General features: G+C 39.1%; 1 protein-coding gene across 10 annotated transcripts in view; it reads left to right on the forward strand.

Moving 5' to 3' along the window:
- PHKA2 (phosphorylase kinase regulatory subunit alpha 2) overlaps positions 1–20,106 on the forward strand; it is a 90,223-nt gene that overhangs the window by 52,135 nt on the left and 17,982 nt on the right. For 7 of the 10 annotated variants that reach the window (XR_014492560.1, XR_014492561.1, XR_014492562.1 and 4 more), the window contains exons 27-33: positions 2,751–2,852; positions 3,004–3,122; positions 4,270–4,299; positions 7,055–7,108; positions 14,160–14,333; positions 15,639–15,692; positions 18,871–19,071. Coding sequence is in view for 3 of the 10 variants with exons in the window: in XM_083362920.1 (XP_083219046.1) it covers positions 2,751–2,852; positions 3,004–3,122; positions 4,270–4,299; positions 7,055–7,108; positions 14,160–14,333; positions 15,639–15,692; positions 18,871–19,071 (734 nt within the window). In the remaining 7 variants the exon portion in view is untranslated. Of the gene's footprint in view, positions 1–2,750; positions 3,123–4,269; positions 4,441–7,054; positions 7,109–14,159; positions 14,334–15,638; positions 15,693–18,870; positions 19,072–20,106 lie in introns of those variants that run through there. The other 3 variants (XM_083362921.1, XR_014492558.1, XR_014492559.1) reach the window with 3 other exon arrangements.

A 20,106-nucleotide genomic window follows, 5' to 3' on the forward strand; every position in this document is an offset into this window, starting at 1 on the left:
TTGCAGCTAAATGCATAAATGGATTGCATTGAAATTCCAAGGAGATAAGAGCTCATATCCCCTAGAGAGGATTTACCATGCACAGGATTACAAGCTCTTTTTTTTTCCTGCAGAATCTTTGCAACCAGATATTCTCCTTCACAAGCTACATCTTCTCTAATTCCCAGATAGCAAAGCATAACTAGAAATAATTTGTAATCCATACACAAGAGAGCACCAATTTGAAGAAAGTTATTCTACGTGTCGTGTATGTCTCATATTTTACCATGAAAAAAAATCCATTGGCTTGCTACTTCTCCCTGTATCTCACAGCTTCTCATGTGTTTGACAAAGACTGCAACAGATTGTCTAATAAAACGGTCAAATTAAATAGTTTTCATTGGGATTTCTATGGTTGATACCGTGTGCCCCAAATTCCATTTTCAGAAATAGTCCAAGAAAGACTTCAGTACAGGAAATATTTTGCTATGTACAGTGAGAGAAAAAATTATTTGATCCCCTGCTGATTTTGTACATTTGCCCACTGACAAAGAAATGATCAATTTATAATTTTAATGGTAGGTTTAAAAACAAAAAAATGCACAAAATGCATTTCAAAAAAGTTATAAATTGATTTGCATTTTAATGAGTAAAATAAGTATTTGATCCCCTATCAATCAGCAAAATTTTTGGCTCCCAGGTGTCTTTTATACAGATAATGATCTGAGCTAATTTCAGCTTGTTACCTGTATAAAAGACATCTGTCCATCGAAACAATCAATCAGATTCCAAACTCTCCACAATAGCCAAGACCAAAGAGCTGTCCAAGGATGTCAGGGACAAGATTGTAGAACTACACAAGGCTGGAATGGGCTACAAGACTATTGCCAAGCTCCTTGGTGAGAAGGTGACAACAGTTGGTGTGATTATTTGCAAAAGGAAGAAACACAAAATAACTGTCAGTCTCCCTCAGTCTGGGGCTCCATGCAAGATCTCACCTCGTGTTTCAATCTCACCTCAGTTTCAATGATCATGAGAACAGTGAGGAATCAGCCCAGAACTACGAGGGGGATCTTGTCAATGATCTCAAGGCAGCTGGGACCATAGTCGCCAAGAAAACAATTGGCAACATACTACACCATGAAGGACTGAAATCCTGCAGCCCCTGCAAGGTCCCTCTGCTCAAGAAAGCACATGTACAGGCCCGTCTGAAGTTTGCCAGTGAACATCTAAATGATTCAGAGGAGAACTGGGTGAAACTGTTGCGGTCGGATGAGTCCAAATTCGAGCTGTTTGGCATCAATTTACCTCACCGTGTCTGCAGGAGGAGGAATGCTGCCTGTGACCCCAAGAACACCATCTCCACTGTCAAACATGGAGGTGGAAATATTATGCTTTTGGGGTGTTTTTCTGCTAAGAGGACAGGGCAACTTCATAGCATCAAATGAATGATGGACCACATACCACATACCATCAAATCTTGGGTGAGAACCTCCTTCCCTCAGCCAGGGCATTGAAAATGGGTCGTGGATGGGTATTCCAGAATGACAATGACCCAAAACACACGCCCAAGGCAACAAAGGAGTGACTCAAGAAAAAGCACATTAAAGTCCTAGAGCGGCCTAGCCAGTCTCTAGGCCTTAATTCCATAGAAAATCGGTGGAGGGAGCTGAAGAATCGAGCTGCCAAATGTCAGCCTCAAAACCTTAATGACTTGGAGAGAATTTGCAAAGAGGAGTGGGACAGAATCCCTCCTGAGATGTGTGAAAATCTGGTGGCCACCTACAAGAAACATCTGACCTCTTTGATTGCCAACAAGGGTTTTGCCACCAAGTACTAAGTCATATTTGCGAAGGGGTCAAATACTTATTTCAGTCATTAAAATGCAAATAAATTTATAACTTTTTTTGAAAAGTGTTTTTCTGGATTTTTTTATAGTTATTCTGTCACTGTTAAAATAAGGTAAAGGTAAAGGTTCCCCCGCACATGCGTGCTAGTTGTTTCCGACTCTAGGGGTCGGTGCTCATCTCCGTTTCAAAGCTGAAGAGCCAGCGCTTGTCCGAGGACGTCTCTGTGGTCATGTGGCCGGCATGACTAGATGCCAAAGGCGCACGGAACACTGTTAGCTTCCCACCGTAGTGGTCCCTATTTTTCTACTTGCATTTTTACGTGCTTTCGAACTGCTAGGTTGGCAGAAGCTGGGATGAGTAACAGGCGCTCACTCTGTTACGCGGCACTCGGGATTTGACCCGCCAAACTGCCGACCTTCTGATCGACAAGCTTAACGTCCTAACCCACAGAGCCACCGCGTCCCTGTTAAAATAAACCTACCATTAAAATTATAGACTGATAATTTCGTTTTCAGTGGGCAAACGTACAAAATCAGCAGAGGATCAAATAATATTTTCCTCACTATAGATAAATAAAAAGCTAAGCTCTAGGTGTCAAAAATGAAATACTCTTTTGAGATATGGGTTTGAGTCAGGGGAGGGGGAAGAGTAGTACTTTGCCTCATCGGCACAACGTGATATTTTTTTATGATGGAATTATAGGCAGGATAACAGTGGGGAAAAATGTTAAAATTATCTTCCTGATAACAATTGCACTAGCTATTGATTTTTACAGGATAAGGAACTGACTGCAATGTTCATCATACTTTTACTAAGCTGAGCAATAGCAACTTTATCCCTGCAAAATGAATGATTTTGAGAATATGTTTTCATTCATTTTACTTGCCCTTGAAATTTAGGGTCTTATTTTTTCCCCTACAGGTGAAGAAGCATCTGAAAGCTTAATGAATCTGAGTCCCTTTGATATGAAAAATCTCCTTCATCATATTCTCAGTGGAAAAGAATTTGGAGTCGAAAGGAGCAGTAATATATGCACATATGCACACACACACACACACACACACACACACACACACACAAACACACACACAGAGCATTCTTATTTTCTTATTTTAAAAATCCACTTTTATGTATTTAAAAAGTTATTTTTGGTATCTTTCCTTTTTCTTCTCAGTGCGTCCTCTTGATTCTTCTACATCCAGCCCTGCTATATCTATCCATGAAGTGGATAACACTGGAGCCACAAAGACAGAAAGAAGTGGCATTATGAGGCTGAAGAGTGAGATGAAGCAGGTGAACACATGTTTCCTCTTTGCTTAGCTTTAGGCAATAGCAATACCACTTAGACTTAAGTACAGACAGCTTCATGGTGCTTTACAGCCCTCTCTAAGCTGTTTACAGAGTTGGCATATTGCCCCCAATAATCTGGGTCCTCATTTTACTGACCTTGGAAGGATGGAAGGCTGAGTCAACCTTCAGCCAGCCAGAATTGAAACTCCAGGGCTTTGGGCAGCATTAGCCTGCAAATACTGTATCTAAACCACTGCACCACCACGGCTCTCTTTAAGCACCTTAAGACAGAAAAGTGTTACTTTATGGTGGCTACAACCCAGGGCTTTTTTTCTCATAGAACGCTCAGAACGGAGTTCCGGCACCTTTTTTGGATGGAACCTTGTAGGGTAGGCAAGGCAGGTTGTATGACATGTGTGAGTTCTGGCACCTTTTTCTTTTACAAAAAAAGCACTGCTACAACCCGTCAGTAACTTTGACCTAAGCACTTCTTAATTTTTGTATATATCTTTCCTGGGCTCCCAGGATTGTATATTAGTTACTGCATCCACCAAGGATTTGGAACTACACCAACATTGTCGTATGTCATTATTTTTTATATATTTTAATGTATTATTATATCCCATGTTTATTATTTTTATAAATAACTCAAAGGGGTGAACATACATCATGCTCTTTCCTCTTCCTATTTCCCCCACCACAACAACCCTGTGAAGTGAGTTTGTCTGAGAGAAAGTGACCGGCCAAGAGTCACCCAGCCAGCTTTCAACAGGTTCCTGGTTTCTAGGCTGGTACCTTAACCACTAGGCCAAATTTATTTACCCAAGGACTTGTGAAATGAGTGTGTGAAAAATTGAAATAGTGATAATGATGATATAAGAATGCCACTGTTGATCACAGTCTCTTCAGGCTGATGGGCTTTCTGGAGCAATGCTTAATATTGCATGAGCAACTGAAAAAGGGAAGTTTACCATTTATCATTATTTTACAAATACTTTGTTAAAGAAAAGTACTTGTGATATCTCTGAAATGATAGTAGTAACTTGCAGGTTGCACTTATTGTACCAGCTTTATTCATAATTCTAGACTATTTAATATTTATACCATTATTAATATAACTATTGACAATGGTTTTTCCCCCTTTTTCTAGAAACATAGGAGACTGAGTAGTAATGAACAGGTGAAATGAACCATCATCTATCTATGCACAGGAAGCTGTTAAATCTGCATGCTTTTCTGTGGTATCGCTCAGCTGCATTTGCAGATGCACGGAATAAAGTATCAAAAATTATTAGTAAAATTACTAATACATTATTATGAGGCACGTGCGTAATATGAAGCTTTTATGGGCTTGCTCTGCTTATGTGGGCTCCAGACTGTTTCCAGATTCACTAATTCAAGGCTGTTTTCTTGAATCTATAATATTTTTTGTAATTTGTTACTGTAGCATAGCAGGACTATCATACTATAGTAGCAATTTTCTCAGTGCCATTTCACTGTGTTTGCACATTTAAATATGAAAAGGGTAAAGATGACTAGAAAAACATGTGTATGATTTAGGGCCAATTAACAAGCCAGGACTATCAAGAATTCCTTTTGTCTTTTGACTCTCTGAGAAGTAGAGATTCAGCCACCCAGAGCTCTTTGAAGTCTCTGTATTTGCTATGTCTTTTTACTACTACTTTCCCGACTTGAAAGTGATAGTGGAAATAAATACAACTTAACAACTTTGTTTTACACTGTTTAGAACCACTAGCTCAATTATTAGACATACCCCCCTCAGGGGAATAAAGAAAGTTTTCTTTGGGGTTATCTTGCCCAATACTATTATCTACACTGACTGGCAGATTTCAAACAAGGTCTAATCAGTCTTACCCAGAGAACTTCAAGAGTTGAATCTGACATTTCTTGGCGTATTCTGTCTTTGAACTAAAGGTAGTCCTCGACTTACAACCACAACTAAGCCACAACTGAGCTTATCAAAATTTGATAAGCAAGATATTTGCTAAGTAAGTTTTGCCCCATTTTACAATCTTTCTTGCCACAGCAGTTAAGTGAATCACTGCAGCTGTTAAATTAGTAACATGGTTGAATCTGGCTTCCCCATTGTCTTTACTTGTCAGAAAGTTGCAAAAGGTGATCACGTGATTCCAGGACTCTGCAACCATCATAAATATGAACCAGTCGCCAAGCATCCAGATTTTGATCACATGACCATGGAGATGCTGCAACAGTCAGAAGAGTGAAAAACAGTCATAAGTAACTTTTTTCAGTGAAGTTATAATTTTGAATGGCCACTATAAGTTGAGGACATTTTTTCCTACATACAAGTCCAATTGTTTAGAAATGATATACCTCAACCTAATTGTGATTTTTAGAATTGATTAGGAAGCAGTCCTACCTAGAATTATTTTTTCTATAACACTATTAACAGATGCTTATGTAATGCTCTTTTTTAAAAAACAAATCTCAAAATATATGTGGCCAGGTTATACTCCACTTCTCTGAGTATATTAACTGCTTACTGTGAAATAATTTTCCATTAGAAGTCTTCCGTTACAGGTGTTATTGTATTACAGTATAAACTGATTAGTGGGATGGTATGGTTGTAAAAGAATGAATTTTTGAAGGTCAGGACACTTAACAGGAGTACAACAGATCCAAGTTTGGAATTTTGAAGTTTTACTTAGATTTATCTTCATTTTAAAAGAATGTTTACTTGTGTAGTTCTCAGAGTTATTGGGAGTCGAGTGATATATAAATTTTAATAATAATAAATAATGAACTGACTTAGGGAAGGATGGTGAAAACCTATATAGTGAATATATCTTTTGCTTTAAATTTCTGTAAGCTTTAGTCTTTAAAGAATAAATAGGGTGCTTCTTTCATCATTCACCATGGGATGCCCCCAAATCCCAAAACCGGATTTTTCAGGATGGAACTCATACTTACCTAATCACAGCCTTCGAAAGCCAGAACAGACCCTGCGAGACAATTGCTGCCTTTGCCAGAATGATGTACAAAGGGGGCAATTGTGATTCTGCTTTCATCTCTTTGACCCTCCCATTTCCTGCATGCAGATACCACTGCTTTGCAGCAAATTGCTGGTTGGTTAATATATTTGTGTCCTGGCCTTTTTTCCAAAAATTAGAAATAGTATTTTAGATGCAAACTTCTATGCCAGTTTGATAGGCCTTCTCAAATCCCTCTCCAGGAATCTAGTCTTTCCGTTTTGCATTTAGCAATAAGTAGCTTAGAAACTCAGCAAGGAGAACATGCAAAACTAGAGTTTAAATATGGAGAAAATGAATTCCTCTCTGTGGTTCTGTGAATTTAAAATTCACGAAAGAAGATGCACCGAATTGGTATTTGCAGAAAAGGAAGAGAAAGCGGCTTCTCAGAAATGATTTACTTTTTTATACTGTTGCACTCCTAGAAGATTCATACGATTTATAACATGGATAAAACAACACCACACACATATATATGAATAATTTTATTTAACCCTTGCATTTTCAGCAAAGTGATCCATTAACTTTAATTTTTGCAATAACCTTGTCTTTGACATTGCTTTTGCATGCATCTTCTTGATATAGGCCAAGATTTTGATCTTTACTGCATATTTGCTTCATATTTTAAAGCTTGTGGATTTCATTCATTATTTGGTACATCAGTATTCTCAGTAACAGTATTGGACAGAAATTCCAGAAGTATGTCAAACAGAATAGAATATATTTTCATTCAGGCACAATGAAAATATTCAGTTTTCTCTAATACTACTGAAAGTACAGTAATGTAACCATTTAGCAGACATTAGCAAAGGGAGAAATGAGTGTTTTGAGTTTTATTCTTTTTTAACGCCTAGTAATTTTATCTATGTTTTGTTGATTTTACCTACTGATTATTTTAATATGTTTTGTATTTCTGTTTTATAGTTCTTCTATGGGGGCCATTCCACATCCAGCAGCATGTATTCATCCAGGTCTATGGTAATCCATCATTCAGAAACTTAAATTCTCTCTTTTCCCTTACTATGGAGAGGCACATAGCTAAGATCACCTGGCCTTAATTTCTCAAGATATTGTAATCTTTTTCTTTACAGTGAAAGTCATACAAATTATTAATTAAAAATTAAGCTTTCATGTGATTAGAATTACAGGGCATGTAGATTTTCCAGTAACAAAAGCTAGAAAAGGGACAAAATTGTGTAAAGCAGACATGTCAAACACAAGGCCCGCGGGCCACAAATGGCCTGCCATACGATTGAATCCGGCCCGCACAACTCTCCTGGAAATTACCAAGGTCCGGCCCCCACCATCTTGGCGCCGGCCCAGCTGAGCACCTGCTCAGTAGGAGACAAGTGCACGTGGGCTGGTGGAGCCCAGCAACATTTGCAGCTCATTAGCCCCTCGACAGCTCATTGGCCAGAGCCGTCTCCTGCGGCTCCCAGTCCTCCACCATGTGCAGTTTCGGAAAAAATAGTGAGACTCAAAAAGTTCAATCAATCAATTCAAACTGCTCACAAAAAAAACCCCTTGCAAAGTTTGAATTGATTGGTTGAACTTGCTTTTTCAGACTGCACGTGGGGGCAGCGGAGGAAGGGACTGGAGGACTGGAAATGTGAGTGGGCCCTTTTTCTACCTGCTGCGTGGGTGGGGGCGGCCAGTCTTGGGGGGCCCCGGGGGGCCTGCCTCTTCCCTGCCCGGCAGGTCTCCCCTTGCCCTGCTGCACCGCCACCTCTGCTAGCCTGGGGCGGGGGTCCACAGGGGTCTTAGAAGCTTCTCCGTCAGCCCCTGCCTTTTGGCGTGCCGCGGCTGGCAGACCTTACAAGAGATTCCCCTGTGGTGCCTGCCAGGCCTGCTGACCTTGGCAACAAGTCCAAGCCATTGGTGCACCGCCCCTGTCGCTGTTTGTGCAGGGACCCAGAGGCATTCCCCCCCCCCGTATGGGGATCTGCTCTGCCACCCCCTTTTCTTACCTGTCTGGTCCGAATAGGAGCCGAAGGGAGTGGCTCTGCAAGCCCCTGCCGCCCCCTTCTCTCAGCTTCCTGGCAGCACATCCCGCAGGGGAGGTCTGCTAGGGAGGTGGCAGTCCGGCGTTGTTTCTCCCCCTCGTGCGTGCGTGTGTGTATATGTGTGTGTGTCAGACCCACGGGAATGGCTGGTAGGGAAGCGGCATTCCGGTATTCCCCCCCTTCCTGTGTGTCGGGCCCACGGGGCTCGACACACAAAAAAACGCAAACACCGGACTGCCGCCACCTCTACCAGCCGTTCCCGCAGGTCTGACACATGCACACGCACAAGGAGGGAAACAACGCTTGACTGCCGCCTCCCTAGCAGACCTCCCCTGCGGGATGTGCTGCCAGGAAGCCTGGCAGCCCGATGAGCGGACCCTGCGAACCGCGGCCCATCAGCTGAGGCCGAGCCAGCTCCGGGATGCCGCCAGAGTCAACCAGCGGCTCGGCGCGGCACAGAATATAGATATGTTGCTAAGAAGGGGCCAAGCTGTAAGATCCAATCTCCTGAGCAGACTGAAAGAAAGAGCTCCCTACTCTGCTATCAGGAAATTAAATATTTGATTAAAAAATATTCAGAGTACAGGGTAGCAAAAAAAAAAAAAAAAGAGGAGCCCGTGTCATTTTTAACAAGGCACCCCTCAAAATAAAATCTTAAATAATAACTTAGAAGCTAGGCACCATTCTCAGATCCCCGTGGAGCACAGCTTTCGCAGGGGGAGGGGAGAGGGGCAGCCCAAAGGAACACCTTCTTCGGCTCTTAGGGGCTAAGCAGGCATTGTGTGCCACCAGCTAAGCTCCTGAAGGAAGACGGCATTCCGAGGCCCAGCAGAGATTTTTACTGCTGTGTTCTCTTTGGGGCTTTTCAAAAGCAAGCTACAGTCTACTCTAGTCTGTTCTAGCGACCTGAAGGTCTTTAGGATAAACGCAGTTCTGCACAGCAACAGCCCCAACTCTACCTTTGGCTTTGCAGCCAGGGAGGCCCAACTGTATCAGTTTACTTAGGCTTTCTTTTTGGCAAATTCCAACACCTGATCTTTCAAACGTATATGGGACAGGTTATTAGCGAGTCTTGGCCTACCATCCAACGGAATACCCAATTAATTCCAAGCAGAGCTTTACCTTTGGGATTCAGATGAGGCCCCCACCCACCCAATTCCCCAGCCAAAGGCAGCTGCAGACCATTCCCAAGGGTGCTCAAAGGGCCTTTTCTCTTCAAGGTATCTAATCGATGATATCTGATTCATGGGCTTCCTCTTCTGTGTTCTGAATGTCTAAATTGCTGCAGTGAAATAGGAGCATTTCTCAACACTATGTACCTGATGGGACCTCAGGAACTACAAAGCAGCCATTTGTTCACCCTACTTGCTAAGGGAGAGGGCATTATATTTGTGCAAGCAAGATGTAAATGTAGTTAAAAAAAAAAAAAGGCAGCCGGATACCATTGTGCCCAACCACATAACTAAAGCATGCATCAGCATAAATGAACCCAGAACACTGACCCTTCTCACAACAGGCAGTGGTGAGCACCATTTGGCATCTGGCAGGCAAAGCTTAAACTGCCATTCACTTGAACCCTGGCCCACAAGCAAGAGATCTCCAGATTTATTTGAGTGAAATTGAGTTTGACACCCCTGGTGTAAAGTAACCATTTATTTTCCCTATTAATCTTCATGCTTTCTTTAATTAGTAATATTGGTTGTAATGCTATCAGAGAAATGAATCCCAGAATATATAATCTAAATTTATTTTATTAAAAAAAATTTTTTTATTAAAATGACTCATTATGTGAACTCATAATTTGCCACATGCTTATAAAATTAAAAAGTAGAAAATAAGTTTCTATTAATTAAATAAAAATATTTTCAAATTTGGTACGGGAATAAATTGACACAATCTCTGTCCACATACAAAGATGCAGTTATCTAAATACTAAAATCAAATAAGAATCAGAAACTATTGTAATACCTAATTCCATGAGCACAAGGGCAATCTTTTTAAATGTGATTTAATACAATTATTATTACATTTCATAATGCCAAATTACATAATAATAAATCCAGTGTGAATGGTCAGTCTGGATCAATCTGAAATTCTGCTGATATGAGAGAAGAATACTTTACTTTTCTTTCCCAATTCCTTCCTTTCGATTAGAAAAGAAATTGTATTGGAATAGGCTTTCACCTAGATTGAAAGATTGATTTGCAATGATTTATTAGTAGAAGAATTTTAGCAATTTTAGGTACAAAGAAAAAAAAATCCCAGTAGTTAGGACTCTAATTGCTTCAGTGCTGGCACTTCAACTGAACCATAAGGTGACTCGTCGTCATCTCTGCTGAATAGTCCTCAACAAAGCTGCTTTGCTCAACAACTGCAACCCTAGGACTAGCAGTTGTGATCATTAAACATTCACATAAGATGTTAAGCAGAGTGCAGGGGAGCCTCATGGGGTGGGGGAGTCCCTAGGAGACCTGATGCAGGCTACAGGACCCACTAACATGTGGAAACCTGCCACAGCCCTGGACCTGGTCCCTACCCCACCATGCCTGGGGAGCAGATCCCTGGGGAGCTAAAGTCCTTGGAGAGGCAGCTCTTTGAGCTAGTTCCCAGACACAAGGGGGAATCTTTTCAGCAGGTGGCAGTGGTTTGCCACATTCTCTGCTGGTTTCCCCATTAATTTTCTGGGGAAGACAGCAGAGAAGATTGCAAATGGTGATCATGTGATCAAGGGGCGCTTGGCAGACAGTTTTAAGTATGAACGGGTTCCTAGCACCTAGAGCACTTTCATGTGAGTGGCAAAAGGGTTGGCGTGATGTTTTCCAGTGGTTGGAAGTACTTTAGCGGTTGTAAAGCACCCTTTCTGATGCTACCTGTCAGATACCTATCTTTGCTTTCTTTGACGCTCACTAGCAACTGCCATAACTAAGGGGGAGGGAGCATTTGGAGGGGAAGAGTGCTGGAGGTATGAAAGATTGTTGTGGGAGTTTGTGGGGTATGGACACTAACAGGAACCAGCAGTGTCAAACCAAGACACCTTCCTGCCTTCAAGATAACAGCCCAGGGAAAGGGATTTACAGCAGCACCTGGGGCACCAGGTTCCCAAAACATTGGAATAGAGCCTGACTGGACTACTCTCACAGGGGGAAGGGTTTTGGACATTGGGAGTTGCTTTCAATATATGCTTTTCATACAGTTTTTCTTTAGAGCTTGCCTAGCTCAGGCTGCACTCAGAATCTCTAGTAAAAGTACCTTTTCTCTAACACCTATGGAGTCAAGGGTCATTCTTTCCTAGGGAGCAGGCTGTAGCCAGTCTGACACTGCCATTATTTCAAAACATTGTTAAGCGAATGTTTGTACTTCAAGGACTATTTGTATCTGACAGCATATATCGGGTGTCACACTTGCAATGTCACGTGATGTGTTGCGATGCATCGTGACTTTTTTCCATTGCTGGCAATGGGGTGGGCACGGTTTCAGCATGACGCATCTAGCCTGCAAGCCGGCAATTTGACACCCCTAGCATATATCATTCAAATGACTTTAGTGGGTTGGGGATGGATTTGTTTCCTTCTCTTCTGATCTAGGTTTAAATAGAATTAACATAGATCAGTAATTCAATTCTCAAAGCATAAGGCTACATATCAGAATAAATCAGCCTTGCAAAGCATGAGGTCTTTCATAGGATGCTTTTATATTTCTGAGGAAGTGTGCAGAGATGAGATAGTTGCAACATCTGCAAATTATTTATTGTTCCATCTAGTCCAATGTAACTCATTGATTGGCAGCATCTGTCCAGGCTCTTATGCAAGAGTTTTCAAATGCTATAAATGATATAGTTAATATATGTTCTGACATTTTGCATATTGTAGTAAACCTATCAAGAAGTTTACTTTATGGTTGGCAATTTAATAGCTGATGGTATGGTCCATATCCAGATACTCTGATAACAGTCACAGTATGGCATAATGTAAAATTGGTCATGAGACTTTGAGCTTGAGCTATCGGATTTTCTCAAGGTTAACATCTGTGGAGGAGAGAATCATTTACTGTATATCATCTTGAATTCTTGGAGGCCACACTAAAAGGTCGTTAACTGAGATCTGAGATGTAATGCACATTCTAACAATGGAAACCAAACTTCTTTTTTCTGCCATTACAAATTCTGTGAAACATTTTGAAAAATATTGATTTATATTGTTGCTGTTCCTCAGTGAGCTGGCTGGGGAATTCTGGGAGTTGAAATACACACTTCTTAAAGTTGCTGAGGTTGAGAAACATTGGTCTAAGCTAAGCCAGGCTAACTGGTGTAGCACAGCACCTAAAGAATGCACCCTTATAAATTGTATTCTATAGCGGGCCAGAGTTCTTCATAAAATGCCTGAAGACCTTTAGTTTAGCATGCATAATACAAAAGAAATATACATTTATAATCAATATTTTATCTAAATAAATGTATGTAATATTTTGTAAATAATGTGATATATATTTATCATGATATAATTGCTTCATTATTGGAAGCTCATCAAAACTTAACTTAGGAATCTCTCCCCTGATTTAGTAAAAGGGGTAGTCTAATAAATGTTTTATTTCAATTTTTTATTCAGTATGCAAAATTGAGCATTTTACGGCCCCTGGGCCATATCCAACCCTTTGGCTGTCCCTGTCCAATGTGCGGTCAATTGGAAATCAGAAATCAAACATAAATAAGCATGCTGCAGGGGGTGAAAGAAGAAGCCAAGTTGAGTCTGGCTCTGTGCAGTTACTGTGCACTCCTTCAGTCGGCTGGAGGCGAGGAGAGAAAGTGCTTTTCTGTACCTGGCAGTGCTCATCCCTGTGGAGGTGGCGGTGTTCATCATGTGAGGGGATCCAGGCTCTGCCACTCACGGCCACCTCACTTGAAGTGTGGCCTTCAGGCGAGTGGGGGGACCGCAATTGGGAGATACTGGTTTGGCCTTCCACAACAGTCCCAGTTCCTCTTGTGACCCCTTGGGGAAATTAATTGCCCACCCGTGGCCTAACAGTTAAGGAGCTGGACTTACAGAGATTATGGATCTTTTCTTAGGCACAGAAACTGACTAGGTATCTTTTTGCCCAACCTACCTCACATTGCTGTGGGGAAAATAGTTGAAGGGAGCATTATGTATGCTGTCTTGAGTTGGACAAAGTAAAAGCAGGATATAAATCTAAGAAATAAATAAATAAGCCTCAGCCCATTATTATCCTTGGTGAGGCAGTTTATCCTGCTCATACAAAGCAATAGGTGGCAGAATAGCACAATAATCCCAAAACAATGGCTTATGGAAAAAAGCATTTTAAATAATTAGCTTCTCCATTTTTGTGCTAGTTGTCCATTTCAATAAATGCATAGTATTAAATAGGTTAACAGACAGACCTTTGAAATATAAGGATGTTAGTCACTGGTCAAAATAGATGTTTTGTTCTTAAATGTCACATTCCCATAACTAATTAAAGTACGTGAGCTGTTTAAATATTTTAAATAAATTACAGTTTAATTTTGCTGGTTTATATATAGTTTATAAAGCTATGTTAGCTTTGAAATGTTAGCTTACATGAGCACATCTGCTATTACTGTAATTACATCAGCCACATTGGTTTTCAGGTTTCTGAATGAGGCTGGGAGGAAAAAGAGGTATAGAGTGGTTTTAATGAAATGTCCATGTCTTTTCATCTAATCAGCGGTCTCATTAGATAACTTGATGGGGCTATAAATATTAGATCTATACTGTGGACTTAGCTCGGGCTATAAATATTAGATCTATACTGTGGATTTAGCTCCTCTTTCGATGTTGCTGACAAATGTGCAAGAAATTCTTGACAGATTTTTTTTTAAAAAGGCATATGAAAAGAAAGATTGCATCAACAAGAGAAAATAGGCTGGGCATGCACTGAAGAGATGAGGACAGGAATGGTTTCTACAAGCATTCTTTTTTTCTATCTTCTCAGAGGTGTTTCTAAGAAATTGGTGTTTCTGTTGCCTTACGGGATTAATTTTGTCTTTTCTACAGAGATGCAGTAGCCCATCTTCTCCTACTAGTACATCATCCCTAACTGGGTCAGTTGGACACTTTATTAGCTGGGGTGACCGACAAGGGCAGTGGCTTCGCAGGAGACGGCTCGATGGTGCCATTAATAGAGTCCCTGTGGGTTTCTATCAGAAAGTATGGAAGATCCTTCAGAAGGTAATTAGAAAAAGCCAGAAGGCAGAACAATGTTGCTTGATAATACTGCCATGTGAATTTAATGTGCATTGTTACATTTGGAATCTAGCTACTTGGTTTAAAAAACCTTAAAACAGTCAGTGAAATCTCTGGCTAAACTTATTATATTGAAATATTTTGAAATGTGTTTGTCAAATAGTTATGAACAAAATAAGCACACTTGACTTTATTTAAAAATTCAATGTTCATTAAAATAGAATATATATATTTTCTGAAAATATTTTCAGAATATTTTCTGCTTTTGAGGTTTTGTTTTTTTTAAAAAAATCTATGGTACATCCTCCTGTGTACTAGATAAAACTCATTCAAGCATTTGTAGGTATACCAAATCACAATTTTAAATTGCTTTCACTAGAGTTACTTTGATCCCTAACACTTTTACACATTTTTAAAAAATCTTCATCATTGAAAAAATGCAAAGTAAGGTTAAATGTAAAAAGTTAAGAGTCAAAACTTTTTTTCTTTCTTTTTTTACAATAAATGGAAGAGAGGCGAAATACACCTCAGTATAATGGAGAACTATTTGACAGCAATAAGCTCTTTAAAATGACAGATGTCTTAATGAGAACTTAGTGAAACTAATGAAATGACAAAGAAGTTTGACAAACTTCTCAGAGTAAAATTGCATATTTAGCAGAATTAACTGAAAGTACTTTTTATTCTGGTTACCCTTTCTGTTCCAAAATATTTGGTGTTTGCTAATTTTTTATAAAAAATAATTCCACTAAAATTATCATGATTTTATTATTTGTGCAAAATATCCAGTTTTTAATACTCTTAGTGCCATAAAGAGCATATAAAATTTGTTTTATAGAAAAAATATGACAGAGAGAGAGAAGCTGGTTTTGTGTTTAAAAAACTATGCTTTTCATGGAGAATTCCAGATTCAGTGCTTTAGTTACATCAGATAGTAGCACTTAGCTAAATTTGATTGACTCCCTCCCCCTCCCCAAAAGGATGCAATCTTACAGACCACCAAAAAACCCAAAGGCTGTAGGCTAAGCTAAGAAATCCAAGAAACATTCCAGAAGAATTTATGGCAAGCTCTTTTCCCCAAATAAACCACTGAATTGAGACTATGCCCACCTTCTAGTCTGATATAAAAATGTTTTCTTTGAAAGTTATACTAGACCAGTGTTAAATTTGTTGGTGATACTAATACTAAAGAACGTAAACCATCCTCTATCTTAACAAATTCCTGTAATTAATTTGTTTATTTATAGTTGGTTTATATATTTTTATAGTAAAGCAGTATTGTTTTTGTAGTGTCATGGACTCTCCATTGATGGGTATGTCCTTCCATCTTCAACCACAAGGGAGGTAAGAGAAACTTTCATTTTATTATAGAGACTATGGTACAAGGAAGCCTAGTATAGCATGAGGTAAAATGAAATAATGCCTAATAGTATTGGTGCTTGCAGTTAATAGCAGGGGTTTGCTAATATTGAAAAGTGTGTGTCTCTGAATCTTACTCAGTCCATTATTTACCTATTTAGGATTAGGAGGGCAAGTGAAAAAAAATGATTGGTTCAAAGCACATTGATTGCTGACAACTGTCTCTTGAAACAAATAGCATGGTAATTTTTTAAGGTTAGCACTCAATTTACCTAAAGAACCACATCTCTTTTTTGAATTATTCAGTTGATTCTTGAGCAGAAACTAGTAAGTTGTGAATAAATAAATTAAACCTTAGAATCCAACCCTCGGCATATTAATTTAGATAGACCTATCCCCACACAAAGGGACGCGGTGGCTCAGTGGGTTAGGACACTGAGCTTGTCGATCAGAAGGTTGGCAGTTTGGTGGGTTGAATCCCAAGTGCCGTGTAACAGAGTTACTCATCCCAGCTTCTGCCAACCTAGCAGTTCGAAAGCACGTAAAAATGCAAGTAGAAAAATAGGGACCACTACGGTGGGAAGGTAACAGTGTTCCGTGCGCCTTTGGCATCTAGTCATGCCGGCCACATGACCATGGAGACGTCCTCGGACAAGCGCTGGCTCTTCGGCTTTGAAACGGAGATGAGCACCGGCCCCTAGAGTTGGAAACGACTAGCACGCATGTACGGGGGAACCTTTACCTTTACCTTTTTATCCCCACACAGGTGCAACAATTGTTACACATAGTTACAAAGAATTTTTTTTTTCTTAAGGTTATGTCATAAAACTAAAATGTATTCACATTTTATTTTTTTTAGTAAGATATAAAAAACTTGCAGTGCATTTCATCCATAATAATTTGGCATTTTCAATTTTTACTACTACTGTGTTTTCTGTCCTTGGAAAAAAAATTGAATTTCTTTCCTTTGCCTGCTACTTACTGAGGAGACGGGGGGTGGGGAAGAGGCAGGGAGGAGAATCCATTGCCAGCTGTATGCTTTGAGCAGCTCAGTTCTTGCCAAGGGTTATTAATTATGGCTTCATGGCAAATGCTAATTTTAGCAATGAAATTTATTTGTCCAGTTTTTAGCAAGAAAAATGGAAAGTTGGTTGTTGTCTAGGGTCATAGAAACATTTTTAATACTAGTGAAATACTAGTAAAATACAAACCATTATAATATCAAGGGAAAGGGGGAGATATAGCAGTGGATGGACAATAAGGAAGAACCTACCGGTATGTATATTGTGATGGCTAAAATACACTATATGTAATGAATATACAAAAAAAGGAAAATATTAAAGAAAAAAAGAAGATCCAGTAGTATCCATTTAGAAGCAATACAGAATTAACTTAATCCTTAAGCTTATGTGGAAACATTGCTTCATCTAATGACTTTCAGAAGGTAAAGGCTTTAAAAAAATACAACTCTGTTATCCTGAGTCACTTCCTTAGTGTTAGGAAAATAAGTATCCTTCCATGTATATTAGATTATCCACTTTGTCAAGCCCTAGGCTCAATAGAGCCAAAGTTCTACATAAAATTCAAATTCTGTATGTTAGAAATATAGTTTACTATCTTACATGTTTAAATAGTATATTTATTTCCAAAATGATCTTAATATGTTCTATGATTTGAAATCAAAACTAATCTATAGCTAGAAAAGACCAATTCATACAAGTTAAAGAACCCTCAAATTTCTCACAAAACTAGCACAAAAAGAAAGAAAGAAATCTGGTCCATTTCTTTTAAACAATATTTTTGAAGGTGCCAAGTATTTGTAGATAAATATTATATCTGGGCATACTACTCCCGTCTTGTAAGCAATAGACTGGACTCTGCTGAAAAAGTGTCCAAACGCAATGTCACTGTTTACAATTTTAAATGGTTTCTATATTTTTTCTTTTGCAACTCCATTTTAACTTTTTTTTTAAAAAAAAGAGCGAGCAGCTCCTTGCTAAGAGTATATCTGTCTACCCTTCCTCACCCACTCATGTGTGTTGCCTTTTTCCCAAACAGAGTAGCAATGTACTTTTTTTTCCCAACCAATCATGCTTTAGGTGGAGCAGGAATCCACCAAGAGGCAAAAGTAATTTCCAGCTATTATCTACCAGGGTGCTAGTTTATTTCTACACGTGCAAAAAAAAGAAAGAAAGAAAGAACTAAAAACAGTGTTGTGCTTTGGCATCTTTCTTGTCTTGGTAATATAATTGTGTGGAGAAGATAAATTAGAGAAGATTTGAAAATCCTGGAATCAATTTAATAGGCCTGTCAGACCTTGACAGAATTCAGTTTTGTTGTGTAACAGGAATCAAACCTAGTTAAGTCCAAGAACTCCTGAGCCTAAATGATTCCATGTGAAATTTCCATATTTTTCTGACACAAATGAGATTGCTTGGGTTTGCTTGCAATAATGAGGGGGTTGTGATCTGACAGTATTCTGACAGTACGCTCCATGTATTTGATTTTGAGGTTGTTTCTTCTTTCTCTTCTCTCTGTGAATATAAATTTAAACCACAAGCTAATTTTAGTTCTCTTTTTAAGTATTTCTGTTTTTTTATGGAAATGCTTCCAAATAAATTTTACTGATTCATCATAGACCTTCTCCTGGTGTCTTTAAGAGATATTGCAATAGAGTCACTTGCAGAAGTTTTTGTAGAACACATTCTAATATAAACCCAGTTCTCAATTACCCTGAGACTGCAGGGAAATTATGTATAGCCCTCACACTATCTAAAGTAAGTGAAAGCTGCTAAAATGAAAGTTGCAGCTGTATACAAAACTGTGCTCTATGAATGCCATAATTTCCCAGGTTTCTTCTTCTCAAAAAGATAGTGTTTGTATATCTCTTTCTGTTCACATATACGGATATGGTCCTATTCAACATGAAAAGCACCATATACTGTATATCCTTAGACTTCTGCTAACATTGGAATAGATGCTTGGGGTATATGGGATGGAGATCATCTATGCCAACTGGCTTGTCTGCTTCGCAATTCTAGTATCACTGACATTTGACTGACACTGACATTTAAACATTATTTTAGAAGTTTCAGTGATGTCATTCTTGTTAATCTTACTCTCTTTCCTCTTTTTTCCTACCAACATCATATTTTCTTAATAGATGACTGCTTGTGAAATTAAGTTTGCTGTCCATGTGGAATCAGTGCTGAACCATGTACCCCAGCCTGAATACAGACAGTTATTAGTGGAGGCCATCCTTGTACTGACCCTATTGTCAGAAATAGATGTGAACAGCATTGGGGGTATAATTCATGTGGATCGGATTGTGCACATAGCAAATGACCTCTTCCTTCAGGAACAGGTAGGTATAATGGAGGATTTCCTCTTACCTAAAGAGACTTCTGAATGTGTGAGCTGTAGAATATGGGAGGATTCTTGGGTAGGAGGTCCATAGCAGAGTCCCCATTTTTATATACCCTATTTGCCATTGTTAATACCCATTTGCTTGCTCAATCCTGAGGGTAATGTACAGAGAGGTGACTTATTGGCAGCTGCTTTTCTTGCTTGCATTCTCTCAAGCAAGGTATTTAATGAGACAGTTAAAAGAACAATTGCCAAATGTCCCTAATAGGGTGTATATTTTAGAAAGGACCCGATTATGGTAAATTTTAATATCAGGCCTTTATTCAGAGCTACATTTGGGGTCTGCATTACATCAAAAATCCCTAGTAGCTTTATCAGTACATTTGCTCGTTTATCTATATTATATAATGGATTTTGTGGGAATCACCTACTGTAAGTAGAACAGGTGATGATACAAAATATCATAGGCAAATCATATATGCATGTTTGATTGGGATTTTTAATTTTTTCTGGATTCTTTTGAGATAATAGAGCAGACATATCAAACTCACGACATCACGTGACATCGTGCAACGTATCGGGATGGTTTTGCCATTGCTGGCAATGGGGTAGGCGCAGCATCCGGTTGACACGTCCAGCCTGCAGGCCGGTAGTTTGACACCCCTGTAATAGAGGAAGCCTCCGCAAGCCTCACTGACTTCTGTGACTAGCTTATTTGTGACTGGCTTATTTTAGAGCTTCCATTTATTTGTTTGTTTTATGATCCCAGTATCATAGATTCCCCATTTCTCACATGCAGAAAAAAGTTGGATTTAATTTTGCATTTAGATCTTATTCAGTTAAATTATTCTTGCATTCTGGTTCTATGACCATATTTATAGTTCATTCACCATTGATTGTTGAAAAAATACACCCTTCTATTAAACAGATCATTGTAATCATTTCTGTTTAAACTTTTCCTATTTAACCTTTTCCAAAATAAATTTGTTTTTGTGATCTGTAAACCCTGTTTGAATTCTCTTTCTGTAGTAGT

The sequence above is a fragment of the Vipera ursinii genome (assembly GCF_947247035.1).
Source record: "Vipera ursinii genome assembly, chromosome: 4".
NCBI lineage: Eukaryota > Metazoa > Chordata > Lepidosauria > Squamata > Viperidae > Vipera > Vipera ursinii.